Source organism: Cyclopterus lumpus, chromosome 12 (genome assembly GCF_009769545.1).
Source record: "Cyclopterus lumpus isolate fCycLum1 chromosome 12, fCycLum1.pri, whole genome shotgun sequence".
In the NCBI taxonomy this organism is placed as follows: domain Eukaryota; kingdom Metazoa; phylum Chordata; class Actinopteri; order Perciformes; family Cyclopteridae; genus Cyclopterus; species Cyclopterus lumpus.
The window spans coordinates 4202879-4218320 of record NC_046977.1 but is presented as its reverse complement, the minus strand read 5'-3'; the positions used below and the strand labels follow the sequence as shown (position 1 = coordinate 4218320).

Sequence of the window (15442 nt, the reverse complement as noted above, 5' to 3'; positions counted from 1 at the left end):
TTTTTTTTTTTTAACGGTATGTTTACGGTATGTAATATTTTTCATTCCAGCACAGAGACAGTTATGAATATGAAATTAAAATTGCATTCACTTCAGCTCTGTTTGGAGTTGTACAATAAATATACAGTACACCGATGGGGGGTTCCTGTCGGATGTGAGCGGTAAACTGGCAAAAAAAATGTATTTTTTTACACGGAAAAAGTGCACCGGAGCCAAAGTTCTGCCGGCCAATAGCACCATCACAGTCGTGACACTTTCAGCTCCTCCCCCTCCCGCCGTCCGTAACATCCCTCCGAGAACGACGTGTCCGGCACTTTGGATTCATTAAAAACAACAAACACGGGAGGAAGACTCACGATGATCTCGATCATTATTATTATAATAAAAACCGATCGAATAATCTTTTTCTTTTTTTTTTCCCGAGTTCCACTTCACAGAAGTGACAAATCGAGATCTGCTTGTGTCGGCGTCGTTGCGGGGTGGGGGGGGGTGGGGGGGGTGGGGTGGGGGGGGGGTGGGCAGTGGTTTGGAGTCCACCATGATGGAGGACCAGGTGTGATGAACAGGGAAATCCTTACTCCCCGTCCTCCCTCCTCCCTCCTGCCGCTGATCTCTCTCCGTCTCTCTTCCACGCCGCGTCCAGAGGTTGTTTTTTTTTGGGGGGGGGGGTTCTTTCTCTTCTTCTTCTTCTTCCCCCTCTCTCTCTCTCTCTCCTCTTCGCAGTGCCGCGTCAGCCTCCCTCCGTCTTTTTCGAGCCGTTCCCTCTCCGAAAGGCGTCAGTGTCCCTGGCAGGTCCTGCAGCACATCTGCCTGAAGTACGCACGGCTGCAGAACTTGAACTTCAGCACCAGCGGGCAGTAGGCCACTTTGTTTACATCTTTGCACTCTGGAGAGAGAGAGAGAGGGAGAGAGAGAGAGAGAGAGAGAGAGAGGAGATAGTTTGGTGTAAGAGTGAAGAGTTGGATTTCAGATTAGCTTTTGGAGGTTTTTTTTTTCGTGTGACGCTCCTTTTATGAGCTGACCTGCTTCCAGCCTCCCGTATTATCATTGCTTTTTTTTTTTTCGAGTGGCAGGATCCCATATTCTGATTTCTACGACTTTCCACTGTTCTGAAGGATTTCACAATCCCTCAAACACTCTTCTACTGAAATGTTATTATCAGTTATGTTAGTGTACCGGGGGTTTCAGACTTTTTAAAAGACCTTTTTGATACCACGTAGAATGCAATTAAATACCATTACAAGTATGAAAGTCAAATTATGTTAAGATGTCACTCTTATTGCCTTATTGCTAATTCACTTTTTTCTGCTGCTGTTTACATTCATTCTGATGCAAAAAGGGCCACAACTGCATTTCCTTGATGCGTAATGTCAATAAATCATCCCCGAATCCTTGAAATTAGTCTTTAAGGTTTTGGGGAAACCCCTTCAGAGGAGTGCTCCTAAATTACCTTCTGGGTTATTTTACAAAAAAAATCTCAAAACGCTGATCGTTCGTGACGCCCAGAAACACACGAGGAACAGACCGGGCTGGAGTGTCGCCCTCGGGCCTCAACAGAATCAAACTATACTTGGACGCAGAGGCTTGAAGCTGAGACGGATCCTGGCCTCGTTCGCTAACTGGGCTTCCTGCCATCCCTACACACACACACACACACACACACACACACACACACAGCCTGCTGGATGCCGGACAGGCAGTGCTCTAAATGCCTTATCACGATCAGAGTGTCTTCCCTTATTAGGCTTTGGCCCCTGCCTCCGCCGAGCCAAATGAAACGAGATGTTGCCTCACTGCCGTCCGTAAAGGAACAATTAGCCTACAGCTAATCCCATTAGCCCGCCTGTAAACGCTGCTCACGTTTTCCATTCAGGCTAATCGAAAAAGGCCCTTCTCTATGCATCCGAATGGCCATCCATCATGTGTAAGTGTATATGGAGGGTTGAGCTGTTTCGGCTTTGACCGGCGGCCAACCTCACTGGAAAGATTAATGTAGCTGGCAAAGTGTAGCGGAGTGTGTCATCCGAGGCGTGTTTAGGTCATCGCAGAAGAGCGAGGGTGAAGATAGAGAGCCGGTGTGTGTGAGCTCCTCGAGTGGGGCTTTGTGTGAGATGCACAGCGCAGCGCACTAGGTGCTCACATCTGCCCGTGCATTCAAAAGCAGGTTTTAAATCACCAAGGAAACGTATATCTGTGATAAAAGAAAGAAAGAAAGAAAAAGGAGAGACTCGTCTTACCGTCACCGTTGGCGATGGGGGTGGCGTCGCACTTGCTCTCGCACTGCTGCATGGTGGTGGGTCGGAGGGACTCGGCGCAGTCGTGAGACGGCTGCCCGGTGTACGACAGACACTGGACCGTCCTCATCTGCTGGCCGAGGCCGCACTGGGCCGAGCACTGCAACAGAGAACACACACACACACACACACACACACACACACACTCTTAGTGTCTCTGCAGGGGTGAATGAGGACCATCCTCCCGCTGTGACCCCGAGTGCCACAAGATTTCCCTCTCTAATGCACAAGGACGCAACACTCAGCAAATTCAGAGTAATTCCTGCATACACACACTCTCTCACTCTCTCTCTCTCTCTCTCTCTCTCTCTCTCTCTCTCTCTCTCTCTCTCTCTCTCTCTCTCTCTCTCTCTGCACGACTTGATCCAATTAACCAATCATCAGGGCAAGCAGGCAGCGGGAAGACGGAGTCACCTTCCCCGTCCGTCTCATGCGTCTTCAGACTCGGAGTAACCGATTCAACTGTTTTTCTCGTGTGTGTGTGTGTGTGTGTGTGTGTGTGTGTCAAGAGGTCGAAAAAAAAAAAAAAAAAAAGGGCCCTCTCGTTTCTCCTGAAGAATTCCACCCTAATTCTTTTCAGACTAAGAGCGAAGGAGAGGAGCGTGAATGGTTTCAGATGAAACATCCTTTAAGTGCTTCTGGCAGGACGGCCCTAACGAGAACGCTCTGGAGTCCCGAGGAGATTCTGGTTCGGTTGCAACTCCGTTTTAAAGTTGTTGTTTTTTTGTTTTCTGTTGTGTCACAATCGCTGCTGCTGTTGCAACGTCTGACCAACACGTGGGGCCGATCACTTCAACCAGGATGTTTACGTCGTTTTCAGAACACCTGAACCACTCAAATCTGTTTTTTTGGAGGGTTTTTAAATGCTCATAGTTTGTAAAAATGATCCTACAGACACAGCTGCAGGAATGAGACGAAACAAGTACAAAAGCAAAGATAAATTACATGAAAACAAAAAAATTAAAGGTGAGTAGATGGATGAATAATAACATTAATATTAAACCCATTTAGTTTGTTGACACATGAACAAAAACAAAAAAAAGCTTCTTGTACTGAACCCAAATTGTTGCACCTGACTTCTATAAACGTGGTTATAATTAAAAAAAAAACTGGTTCCATGGGTGGCCATTAAACTCCTTTTCGCAGTAAAACTACAAAAAAACCAATGCAGCAGATGCCAACGCGGCGTTGGCCTCAAATGCCTCGTCACGATAACTCTTCCAGGAGAAACCACACACACCTGTCAGCCATCGGCGTGCGCGCGCGGCTTTCCGTCACCTTCAATGATCCTCTCTGGCTGCCTCAGATCACTGAGCCTCATGTCATCCCTTCCCAATTAGAGAGGCTTTATTAGGACCCGCTGCCCGGCCATGACAGATGGCGTACGTCAGTGGTGCGACTTAAGTGGGATTTGAACCCCCGTGACCTTTTGGCCTTTGGAGACCGGGAGCTCGGTTGCTGGCAGCAATCTCCCCTTTCTGACTCTCTGAGGGACCGGAGCGGCGAGGGAGAAGCTTGTAATTACAGCAACAAAAAAAATAAAATAGAGGCGGTGGAGGGAGAGGACACACACACACACACACACACAGCCACACACACACACCCAGACACACGCACGCACACATCTGCAATGCATGAGAAAGTGCTGCGTAAGAGCAGACTCCAGCTGCTGCTCTAAGAAGTATTAGCCTGGGCTCTTTGATGGAGCACGCTGAGGTTATCAGTCATCTCGGCTCTGTGTTTGACTGTTGTTGGCTCGGATCGAATTGTAAAAGTGTGTTATCGATGTCTGCCAACGCACATGTGCCCGTTACGAGCAGAAGCCAAAAAGGAGAGAGAGAGAGCCGTGACCCGGACTGCCCTGACTCTTAACCTTTGACCTCCGACCCCCCCGAGCTGCAAAGGGGCTCAACCCTCGTCTTCTAAAACATCAGAGCGCGCCGTTTTAAAAAAAATAAATAAAGAAAAATCCCACTTTTACCAACAAATCATGCAAAATAACACATGCAGCCTTCTGTGACGCACGTCTCTCTGGCATCCCCTCAGCAGCATGAGTCAGCTGAGCGTTTTAAAGTGTTCAACGGCTCCGCCAAGCGCACTAAGTCATGTCAGGTTGAGCCCAAGAATGCTACTCCTTCGGCCTTCCTCTAAATCGTGTTCCTGGAAGTGATAGAGAGGCCTGGTCCGAGGCAAGAGATAAACTTCAAACGGGCCAGGAGGATATTACTGACGCTGATCACCAACTCCGGAGCACTTTGGACCGGCGCGCACAAACAACAAGACACACACACACGTCACGGGGCCTGCTTAGTGTGTCATCCAGGTGTAAATTATATTAACCATTCACCCGACTGGATCTATCTGAGCATCTTTTGTCATTTAAACATCCCGGCTATCCTTTTAAAGGATTAACCAGCTGGACTGTTGCTCGCTAAAAATCAGGCTGACAGGAAAAAGATCAACCCAAAAATCATCAAGGACATATTCGTCTTCTTACCTGTAGCGACGTTTATTAGTTTATTTGGTGTGAGTTGCAGAGAGTCGGAGGTATTTATGACGGGACCGGACGGCATTCGGCTCGAGGTGCTCAAAGCGCCAAAGAAGGTAAATTTGAAAATCCTTCCGGCGGCAACCCTCCGGTTCCCGAAAAATGCCAAGCCAATAAAGTGCCTTTAAAAAAAAGTGCGTTCCAGTTCATGAGAAGTCTGTGAAATAAATGGCCGTACGTGTCGCTTGATTCATCACCTCAGTGAAACATTGTAAACATTAATTTACGCACAAAGCTTCAAGGTGATTGACAGGTTTCTACCAGAGGCCCGTATAAGGCGTCTCTACGTCACTCCTCCGCAGCCCAAATATGGTCACCTTGGTTCACTGGTTTAAAAAAACAAACAATTGGCAACAGACGAACATTTTGAGGCTTAAAACCTGCAGCGGTTGAAACGGCTCACGACAAGGTGGGAAGAAACGTCGCCGTCGAGCAACTACAGGTGAGAGGACCACATTGAAGGAGCTTGATGAAGGGGGCGTCGTCCTACCTGTCCCCATTCACCGGGGATCCAGCGAGGAGGTGGACAGCGTCCCAAGCTGCAGCGGATCCGGACCGGAGGCTTGTTGTGGCCCGGGCAGTGGGCGGGCGGGAAGGTCTTGGTGAGGTCGCTGCTCTTGCACAAGGCGATGCGGTGCTTGAAGCCGGGCCCACATTTCGGCGTGCACTGCAGACGGAAGGAGACGGTGTTAAAGAAGAACTCAAACCCCGCCCCCCCCAGCAGTTTGAGACCAGTATCGCACCTCCGACCAGTCCAAGGTGACCCACTTGGGCGGGCAGGACTGGTTGTTGCACGACTCTCGCTCGATGGGGCGGTGAGTCAGGCAGTGGGTGTCCTCCAGCGTCTCCTCCTCGGCGGGGCCGATCTTCCGGATGCAGAGGACCGTCCTCGTCCTCGTGCCGCCGTCGCAGGTCTTCCCGCAGTCCGACCAGTCGCCGATGAACCACCTGGAGGAGAGAGGCCCGAGATGAAGCAGGGGAAACCGAATCCTGAACTCCCCACGGGGCCTCGTGGGTTAATACATACCCGATCGACCAATGTGAATGTATTTATCTTTTATTAGGTTCGTGTCCTTGGTTATTATTGTCTTTTCTTTGTTTTTGAAAATAGAGATTGTGTGTTGTACCAGTGTGTTGTATCAGTGTGTTGTATCAGTGTGTTGTATCAGTGTGTTGTATCAGTGTGTTGTACTAGTGTGTTGTACCAGTGTGTTGTACCAGTGTGTTGTACTAGTGTGTTGTACTAGTGTGTTGTACCAGTGTGTTGTACCAGTGTGTTGTACCAGTGTGTTGTACCAGTGTGTTGTATCAGTGTGTTGTACCAGTGTGTTGTACCAGTGTGTTGTACTAGTGTGTTGTACCAGTGTGTTGTACTAGTGTGTTGTATCAGTGTGTTGTATCAGTGTGTTGTACCAGTGTGTTGTACTATTGTGTTGTACCAGTGTGTTATTGTGTTACTAGTGTGTTGTACCAGTGTGTTGTACCAGTGTGTTGTACTATTGTGTTGTACCAGTGTGTTATTGTGTTACCAGTGTGTTGTACCAGTGTGTTGTACTAGTGTGTTGTATCAGTGTGTTATTGTGTTACTAGTGTGTTGTACCAGTGTGTTGTATCAGTGTGTTGTATCAGTGTGTTATTGTGTTACTAGTGTGTTGTACCAGTGTGTTGTATCAGTGTGTTGTATCAGTGTGTTATTGTGTTACTAGTGTGTTGTACCAGTGTGTTGTACTAGTGTGTTGTATCAGTGTGTTATTGTGTTACTAGTGTGTTGTACCAGTGTGTTGTATCAGTGTGTTGTATCAGTGTGTTATTGTGTTACTAGTGTGTTGTACCAGTGTGTTGTATCAGTGTGTTGTATCAGTGTGTTATTGTGTTACTAGTGTGTTGTACCAGTGTGTTGTATCAGTGTGTTGTATCAGTGTGTTATTGTGTTACTAGTGTGTTGTACCAGTGTGTTGTATCAGTGTGTTGTATCAGTGTGTTATTGTGTTACTAGTGTGTTGTACCAGTTATTTTAGTTTAGTTGACCTTCATTCACTTTGGAGGTTTACGTTTAGTGCACTCTCACGTCTGTGCTTTCAGTACAGGAGCCGGGATGAAGTATGCTAATCTTAGCTTAGCATAAAGACTGGAAGCGGGGGGAAACAGCTAGCCTCGAGCCCTCCTAAGTGGACACGAGGATCCACCTAGCAGCCCCTCACCGCCAGTTAACAAAACACATTCCATCTCGTTAGTTTAATGTCCATCACAACCCGACGGTGGCGATGATGCCAATAAACTGGAAAAAAAGGGCAACCGACATGTTGCCACGCCGCCCGCCGAGCTTTTTGGCCTCCAAGAAAGTCTTATTCAACCCTCAAGATTTAATACCGTAAAACAACTGCCCCAGACAACAGCCCCTCGAAACACATCCAGCCGGTGAGATATTACATCAACTGAAGGAATGTATACAGAATTAACGACGTGTTCAAACATCTGCGCTAGCTTTCATTACTGGAGCCCGTAAAAAAAAAAAGAAAAAACCTCGACTATTCTAAAACAATCGTGTTTACGCGACCTCCTTCAGTCGGCCCTTTCCCCGAGTCTGAAGACCCGGGCGAACACACACAAATGTCACGTGTGCGCTGTAACTCAACACACACACACACACACACACACTGCAACAGCCTTCAAGTACTGTGAAAATAAATGAGATAGCACAAGTCTGCGTCCACCGAACACAGATGTGAATATAAATAACCCGAGACTGTAATCTGAACGCATGAAAGCAGATGGCCACTTCTGCAGTAGATTTAAGATGCTATCGGTTTTTTCCCTCATACACAAAATGACTGTCGGGCGGTCTGAAACTAATTAAGCCGATGCATTTAATCCCTCTTTTTCCAGGAGTCTGGCTTCGTGCTTTCGGCTACAGTTTGGTGCTTTGCAGACATTTTGGCCACCAAACACAAGTTCATATTCCACCTGTACTCGTGTACGTTACCCCTCGGGGCCAAAGCAATCAAACACAGGTGGTCATTTTTTAGGGCTGAAAAAAGCGAACGTATGAAGTTATAAATCACGGTTTTATTGTTATTATTCGGTTCAGAACACATTTTTACAAAGTAGGGGCTCATTGAATCATTGAAGGTGAATTAATATCCCGAGGCAGTATCATCTGTGTGATTAAATTAAAGTAATATTTTTTATATTAACAATGAATTTAATGTGTAATGCCAAAGGTTTAGCAAACCGACGGGGTTTCATCACCGTTAATGCAGCATTTTAGCGTCTTTGAGCAGATTATTTTGGTTTATACAACTTTTGTTTTCAGTCTCACTGTCGTCATCAACGTTGTTTCCAGATGCAGTAAAGATTTTTTTTTTAAACGTACGCTTCCTGCCCTGCACCGAGCGGGAGATGGAGTTAGAGACCAGCAGGTAAACACAGCAAAAAGAGGAGGTGGAGACCAAAAACGGAGCTAAAAGAGAGAGAATGTTTGACTTACACTCATCAGGTGGAGACAAATACGACGCTCAGTGAATGATACCGTAGCTCTGGATCTGTTTATGATGATATATCAACGAGGAAAAATACTTTTCCAAGACCAGCTGCTCCTCCCATTGCGCAACTCAATGGCAACGTGTAATTAGGCGACTGTTTGCTGTCGATAATTCGTGTTAACAGCCTGTTTCAGCACAGCCAAATAATTCAGTTAAGGTCATCGTAAATACTCTATGAAAACACTTTTAAACAACTTTTAATTTCAAAGCAAGTAACAAAATAAATGCAAAATGAAATAAGGAAAGACTAAGAACAAAACTCATTACAAATCAATGTAATTGATGGTATTCTGATAATAAATTAATAATTTAAGTAATTTATCAAGTAAAATACCAAGATAAAAACTCCTCAAATGTGAGGATTTGCTGCTTTTCTGTATTCTATATTGTTGTATATTTGACCGCAACCTGACGACGTCACACCGAGAACTTGTGTTACATCATACAGACTAAACGATTGATCAATGAAATCAGTTGATGAAGATGATGAAGACTCAGCGGTACGTACTCTGGAGGACACGGCTCGGTGTTGCAGTCTCTCTGGTTCTCTGGAGGTTTGCCGTCCGGGTCGCAGTAGTTGTTCTGGACCACCGAGTTGTCGTCCAGCCTTTTACACACCACCTCCTGCTTCTGGGAGCCTAGAAGACGGATCAATAAGACAGCACTGAGCTCAGCTGATCTAAACCCCCCCTCCCCCCCATCTCCCCTTCAGAAACATGGAAGCCGGCTGTCGTGTTGAGCGGAGATGGTATCGCTTTCAGTCTGTAGTAAATCCAGACATGTAAATTCCTGATTCTTTGCAGGATATCTTGGCAAATCACTTTTACAGAGCAGAGAGCTCTTTACTTTGGCTTCTAATGGAGAGAGTGAGGGCTACCGTATCGGTGTCACACCTCCCACTGTGTGTGTGTGTGTGTGTGTGTGTGAGCGTGCATGTGGTTTCTGTGTGTGTGTGTGTGTGTGTATGTGTGTGCCATACCAACTCAGAAAAGGGTCTGTTTGGGCCCTCGTGGGACAAAACCCACAGCAGACTTGTCTGGCAGATGTAATGAGATATGGAAGTGTGCGTGTGTGTGTGTGTGTGTGTGCGTGTCAAGTGAAATACAGTTTGTAGGAACAGTGCGACGCATGGGGTAAAAAAAGAGTTTTGGTTGTAAGGCTGTCGAAAGATGTTTTTCATAGATTTTATTACGGTTGTGATATATATTAAGCAACGCGGCACGATAAGCTGAGCGAGCTGTATCGAATGCGTGTGTGTGTGTGTGTGAGTTAATAACTTTTTTACTGGTGTAAAGATCGGCGCGGTCACAGACGCACAAAAAAAAAAAATGACATCAACACTGGGAGGAAAATTTCTGAGGAAGAGCTTCAAACTTGGAAATCCTTCCTCAGAAAAAAAAAAAAAAAAAACCACATGCTTATTCAGTCGTGCTTTTACAAAATATTACAAACCCCGTCCAGGCCACACTTGACAACTGGGAAGCGAAACACTATTTATTGTTACATGAAACCCATTGCTTTTTGGGCTAAAAGGTTCGGTTTTAGTCCTTCTTGAGGCCACGGTCAACATTTCGCTGCGGTTTCAGACGCCGAATGTTTGACTTTGTCGGCCGTATCTGTGCGCAGCTCGTTCACAGAACAGAGTATTCATTACTCTGGCCAAAAAATATGGAAAATATACATATTGAATTTATTACGGGGCCGAATCTCCGGCTATAAAGTAACCGATTTTTTGGAAAGCCAGCGCAAATTCGCGATACTGGGTGTCCACACACCGCTCCTCGGCATTCGTGTAATTACCGGTCGGGAGAAGATTTACAGATTGAAGTATTAAATATTTGAGAAAGTTAGAAATATGCAAAAGGAATTTTTTTTAGACCCCCGCAGAGTGTTAAGCTATTCAACACCAACATGTTTGGAGGACAACTGGCCACTGGAGCTCAGCGGTCGTCTTCTTTTACAGGAAAATAAACTTTAATGATCCCAAAAAATTCACGCAGCAGTTTTTAGAAAATGAGTGTTTACTTAACGCACAATAAAAGACACTCTACACTCAATGGTGTATGACTGGCGGCTAAAACCATCGTCAGAATGGATCGCAAGAAAAGATGTATTGGTTAAGTTGCATGGACACTGCATGGACATTAAAATAATAATTAAATATAACTTTATATTATCTCATTTTTTGTACTCCTGGCTGAGATAGAAGAGTGTACAGTATCTCAATAAACCAACTCCTAATTGTTGCATTACAGTAATGAATAAACACACATTGATTTGCATTTTCTTTTGTTGATTTTCTAGTAATTATCTTAACAATTCTAAGCAAAAATGTTGATTAACAAACTGCAGCTGGAGACCTTCGCGACAAAGAGAGGAGATATTCCTGCAGCGCTGACTCACCTCCAGCGCAGGTGGCTGAGCATTCGGACCAGGGCAGGTGGTGCCAGGAGAAGCCCACCTCGTTGTCGCCACTTCCCGTACGCTGGATGGGCACGTTGAACTTGTAGCGTATCCCCAGGTTCTGCTCCTGAAGGAGGACCTGGGAGTGTGGGGGGGGGGGCGGTGGGAATAAGAAGGTACACTTGGAACAATTTATGTATTTGTTGTATGAAAATCACAGTGAAAAAAATGTGGTGATCTTGATGCGAGGGTCTGTCATGTAAGAGCCACTCCTTTGTGCAACCATTGTAAAAAAATATATGGACTATAGTGCAGCTTTAAGTGCAGTTTTTGCACTCAAGTGGATTAATATTAGTCTGCCGCACGCAGATGGAGACGAAGGGAAGTGGCCGGCGGTCGGGTCGCTCGTCTATTCCAGCGTTGCCGTGCGGTCGAGGCAGAAACCACCGAGTATTACGACAGAACATCGGCGGCTTCACATCAACACGCAAACACGCAGAGGAACTTGCCGCGAGTCCTATTTATAGCCGTCTTTAATATGCACGAGCGAACTCTAAAACGCAGATGCTCTCCAAATCAAGTGAAACAAGGGTTTTTTCTTCTTTTTTTTTTTTGCAATACCCACAATTTAAATAGCTTTTAACCCCAAACCGCTAGCCGACGGTCACCTAAGGATAGCAGCCAGATGTTTGAGTGGACTCAGACCAGCTGCTTGCATACAACCTCAAATACACAGGAGGACCTTTAGAGTTGCAAATGCAGTGTCCAAATTCTCGGAAGTTAAAGTCCCACTCGTTTTCTTTGTGTTTAAAATAATTCAACTTATATCGAATAATTTACTTATAACAATGTGTGGAATGACAATGTGAAAGGTGCATCTCCCTCAGGAGTCGGTGGAGACCAAAAACAGAGCTAAAACTTTTGACACATGCAATTTTTGCACGATTGTACAATACAATATACTTCGTTACCATGACAACCAGGGTTTCAGTGGTAGCTCCCAGCGCCCCTAAGGACTCCGGCTCGTCAGAGGGTCTCTTGTAGTGGAAGGCCGTCCCCGCGATGTCAAACTTCCTGGGCCAGTCGATGGTCCACGCGCCGTTGATGTAATAATCGTCCACTTCAGATTTCAGCGCTTTGCGGTCACAGAAAACAAGAAGTACTTTTTCAGAAAGCTGAAGCAGACAAGGGGAAACGGTAGCCCAGACAACAGGCGGAGACGATCATTCGCCGCGATGTCATCGCCGACGTTCGTCATCGTTTTTTTTCTCGGGCCTCTCTGACGTCAACTTCCCTGAGCAGAAACACACCCGGGCGCCTGCACGCGCACCGTAAATTGCAGACCTTCATGTACATGTGTCTAATTTAGGAAGAGAAAAAAAAAAAAAACACACTTCAGGTGAAGGCCTGGACGGATCTCGCGAATACCGCTCTCCGTCTGGTTGTCAAAACAAAACGTCGGTCTCCAAGCACAACAGATCTGAAAATATCCACTTTCTCCGCCTTGAAACGGGTCCAAATTCAGGAGAAACGATCCGAGCGCGCTCGCTATTCCGTCTCTCTGGCTCGCGCTCAGCAGATCCCTCCCCCCCTCCCTCCCCCCCCCCCCCTCTTCCCCTCCTCGAACAATAGTTTACTCCTCTTTAAAATATCACGATCCCCTTCTCGATAAATTCATTTTCAGCACATCTGGCACTGATTGCGAGCATTGTGATTTTGCTCAGTGCAGTTTACACAAGTCTCCACAGACCTCTTTTATGTTGTCTCGCTCAGTTAGTGCTTTAATAAAAAACTTTTTTTTTTAATGCAAACTTTGCTGACCTAAATGGCGAGGACACAGACAATGCTCCAAAAGAAGAAGAAAAAATATACGATTTATCACTAGGGGGGGGGGGGCCCACAGATGAAATTCATAACAAAGTTACAGATTGCTTGGAAGGGACAATCTAGTCCGACACGTTAGCCAAAATTGCACTCTTTAAACTTTGATATATAGACATCATATCCCCCATAATCCTGGTGGAGCAGGCAGCTGTCACCACGGCCCTATAAATCTGATGCGGTCCTCCGGTTCAAAGTGTAACTTAAGCCCTCCATCAACACCATCCACTATAAATTCAACACGCTGTCACGCGTCTTTCTCCTGTTAATGAAAAGACACAGAACGGGGCTTAATTGAATCCGGTCGCTCAGGTTGTTTTGGGTCCCGGCGCTTTTCCCCCCCCCCGGTGTCGCAAATAGTTTTTTGTTTAGTCTGGAACGTAGCGGACGAGGTCCCGGTGCCAAAGAGAGGGCCCATCACATGTGTTAAGATTCAGGGAGGGGTTTTTTTCTTCTTTTTTTTTTTACAGTTTTTACAAGCTTTACATTAGGCGACGGGAGATTTTAAACGACGGCATCTTCTAATTTGCTCGTGACGGAGACGCATTGGAGAAGCGAAACGGAGGATAATGCGAAACAGCTTGACGTCGCAAAATTGATATCCACCACGCCGTCGTGAAACTGAGATTGATGCATTGATAATGGAACGAGACGAGAGAGTCCGCGGCCACACGAGTGCCTCTGTGAGGTCGGTGCTTCGGGTTAGAGGCGTGTGCTGTTTACCACGATGCAGTTCAGAGCGCAGCTGTCAGTATTTGGTCGTAAACTGAAGTGGATGATTCATCCGGAGGGGGACATGAACGTCTGCACCAAATTTGATGGAAATCCATCCAAGAGTTTCCAAGAAAATGTTACATTTAAAAGCACAAACATCCACCTCATGGTGGCGATATTGGGACGCAAAATCAGTGAGCTTTATATCCTCTGGGGAACATGAATGTATCCAGCTAATGAAATATTTTCACTTAAATCCCATGACGTTCCCTCAACAACTTTGGGATCAACAAAGTCTGTGTGATTAATCCTCTGGGGAACACAAATGTCTGTACAAAGTTGTGTGCCTATCCATCTTGTAGATCTTGAGATATTTACGTGAAACTATTATTTTTGAGCACGCTAGAGGAAATGCCAGGGGATCCCGAAAAAGTCATTTGGAGTCATCATCTAGGGAGCATGAATGTATGTACCAGACTGAATTGCCATCCATCTGATAGTTGTTGAGGTATGTCAACTTGGTGGTGGTGCCAGAGGGAACGCCAGGGGTTCACCAAAGTAGGCGAGGGTAATCCTCTGGGGACCATGCATGTCTGAACAGAATTGTGTACCAATACATCTATCAGATGCTGAGATATTTCTCTAGGTAACTATTATCTTTTCCCTTGACGATTATGCTAGAGGATCCCCAAAGTCTTTAGGAGTCATCATCTGGGGAACATGAATATATGTACCAGATTATATGGCCATCCATCTGATAGTTGTTGGGTTATTTCACTAAAATATCAACCTCATGGTAGCGCTAGAGGGAACGGCAGTGAATCGCTAAAGTCATTGAGCGTCATCCTCTGAGGACCATGATAGTCTGTACAGAACTGTGTGCCAATCCATCAAGTACATGTTGAGATATGTCAATGGATAACTATTATTTTTGCCTCGCCGATGGTGCTAGAGGAAATGCCAGGGGGACCCAAAAGTCTTTAGGAGTCATCATCTGGGGAACATGAATATACAGTATGCACCAAATTTCATGGCTATCCATCTGATAGTTGTTGGATTTATTTCACACAAAAACAAAAACAATGTCAACCTCATGGTGGCACTAGAGGGAAAGTCAGAGATTCCCCAAAGTCAGAGAGTTTCATCCTCTGGGGATCTTGAACGTTTGTACCAAATTGAATGGCAATCTATTAAATGGAGATATCACAGGCCCCCGGAAGACTGACATTGACTCGACTCACCGATGTAATTCTTGGACATGGCGACTTCTTTGATCTCGATGTGAACGGATCCTTTCGGGATCTGAACCACCTCCATGTAGCCTGGAGACACAGAGACAGGGATCGTCAAGGTGGAAACGTCTCCCACTCAAACTCAAAGGGAGTACATATAGAATACATTCCAAATCACCCAAAAAAGGACAAAGCAGGAGGACAAAACAATCCCCTCCTTTTTTTTTACAGTCACACAGACACACACACACATGGACACACAGTATTTTTAGATGGTTTACTAGCCATACCATAGAAGGAGAAATATGTTTTCTCTCTCTCTCTCTCTCTCTCAAACTCTCTATAGACAACCTCAGGCTGAAGCCAACACCAAGTCCCTATCTCTACTCCGGATTTCTTCACTCCATGATGCAATTATTTAAGTCAAAATATCATGTTTTGATCTATATTCTGACAACTTAATTCTAAATAGCCCAAAACATATGCTCTGACGGTGGGTAACAAAGACAACATTTTTTTTTTTTTTTAAGCCTTCCTGGCTTCATGGATGTTTTAGACCCAAAAAAAGCTGCCTTGCCAAAAGAGGGCGATGGAGTTACTCTGTTTTACTCACAATCTTCTCCGGTGACTCAATCGTACCGAAAGCTGCTGTTCATTAAACAAAATGGAGCTCTGAGGTGACATGTTTTTTTGTTTTTTTACCTCCTCTGGGTAGAGACTCGTTGAAGAGTCCTTCTGTGGCCTCGCAGGTGCTGCCGTCGCCGCCGCACACGCGGCATCGGTCCTCTTTAGCATCAGAGCTCAGGATGTTGTCGCAGCCCACATGCT

At 45.7% G+C, this 15442-nt stretch overlaps 1 protein-coding gene across 1 annotated transcript in view; it reads right to left on the bottom strand.

Moving 5' to 3' along the window:
* Positions 1-716: 716 nt before the first annotated feature.
* Positions 717-15442, bottom strand: part of adamts6 (ADAM metallopeptidase with thrombospondin type 1 motif, 6) — a 46323-nt gene continuing 31597 nt past the window's right edge. Inside the window, exons 16-24 of the mRNA XM_034546954.1 lie at positions 15317-15440; positions 14624-14704; positions 11759-11922; positions 10788-10926; positions 8893-9022; positions 5586-5790; positions 5333-5509; positions 2238-2394; positions 717-886 (exon numbers count right to left, since the gene is read on the bottom strand). Of these exons, the coding sequence (XP_034402845.1) occupies positions 777-886; positions 2238-2394; positions 5333-5509; positions 5586-5790; positions 8893-9022; positions 10788-10926; positions 11759-11922; positions 14624-14704; positions 15317-15440 (1287 nt within the window). The 3' untranslated portion in view covers positions 717-776. The remainder of the gene's footprint in view (positions 887-2237; positions 2395-5332; positions 5510-5585; positions 5791-8892; positions 9023-10787; positions 10927-11758; positions 11923-14623; positions 14705-15316; positions 15441-15442) is intronic.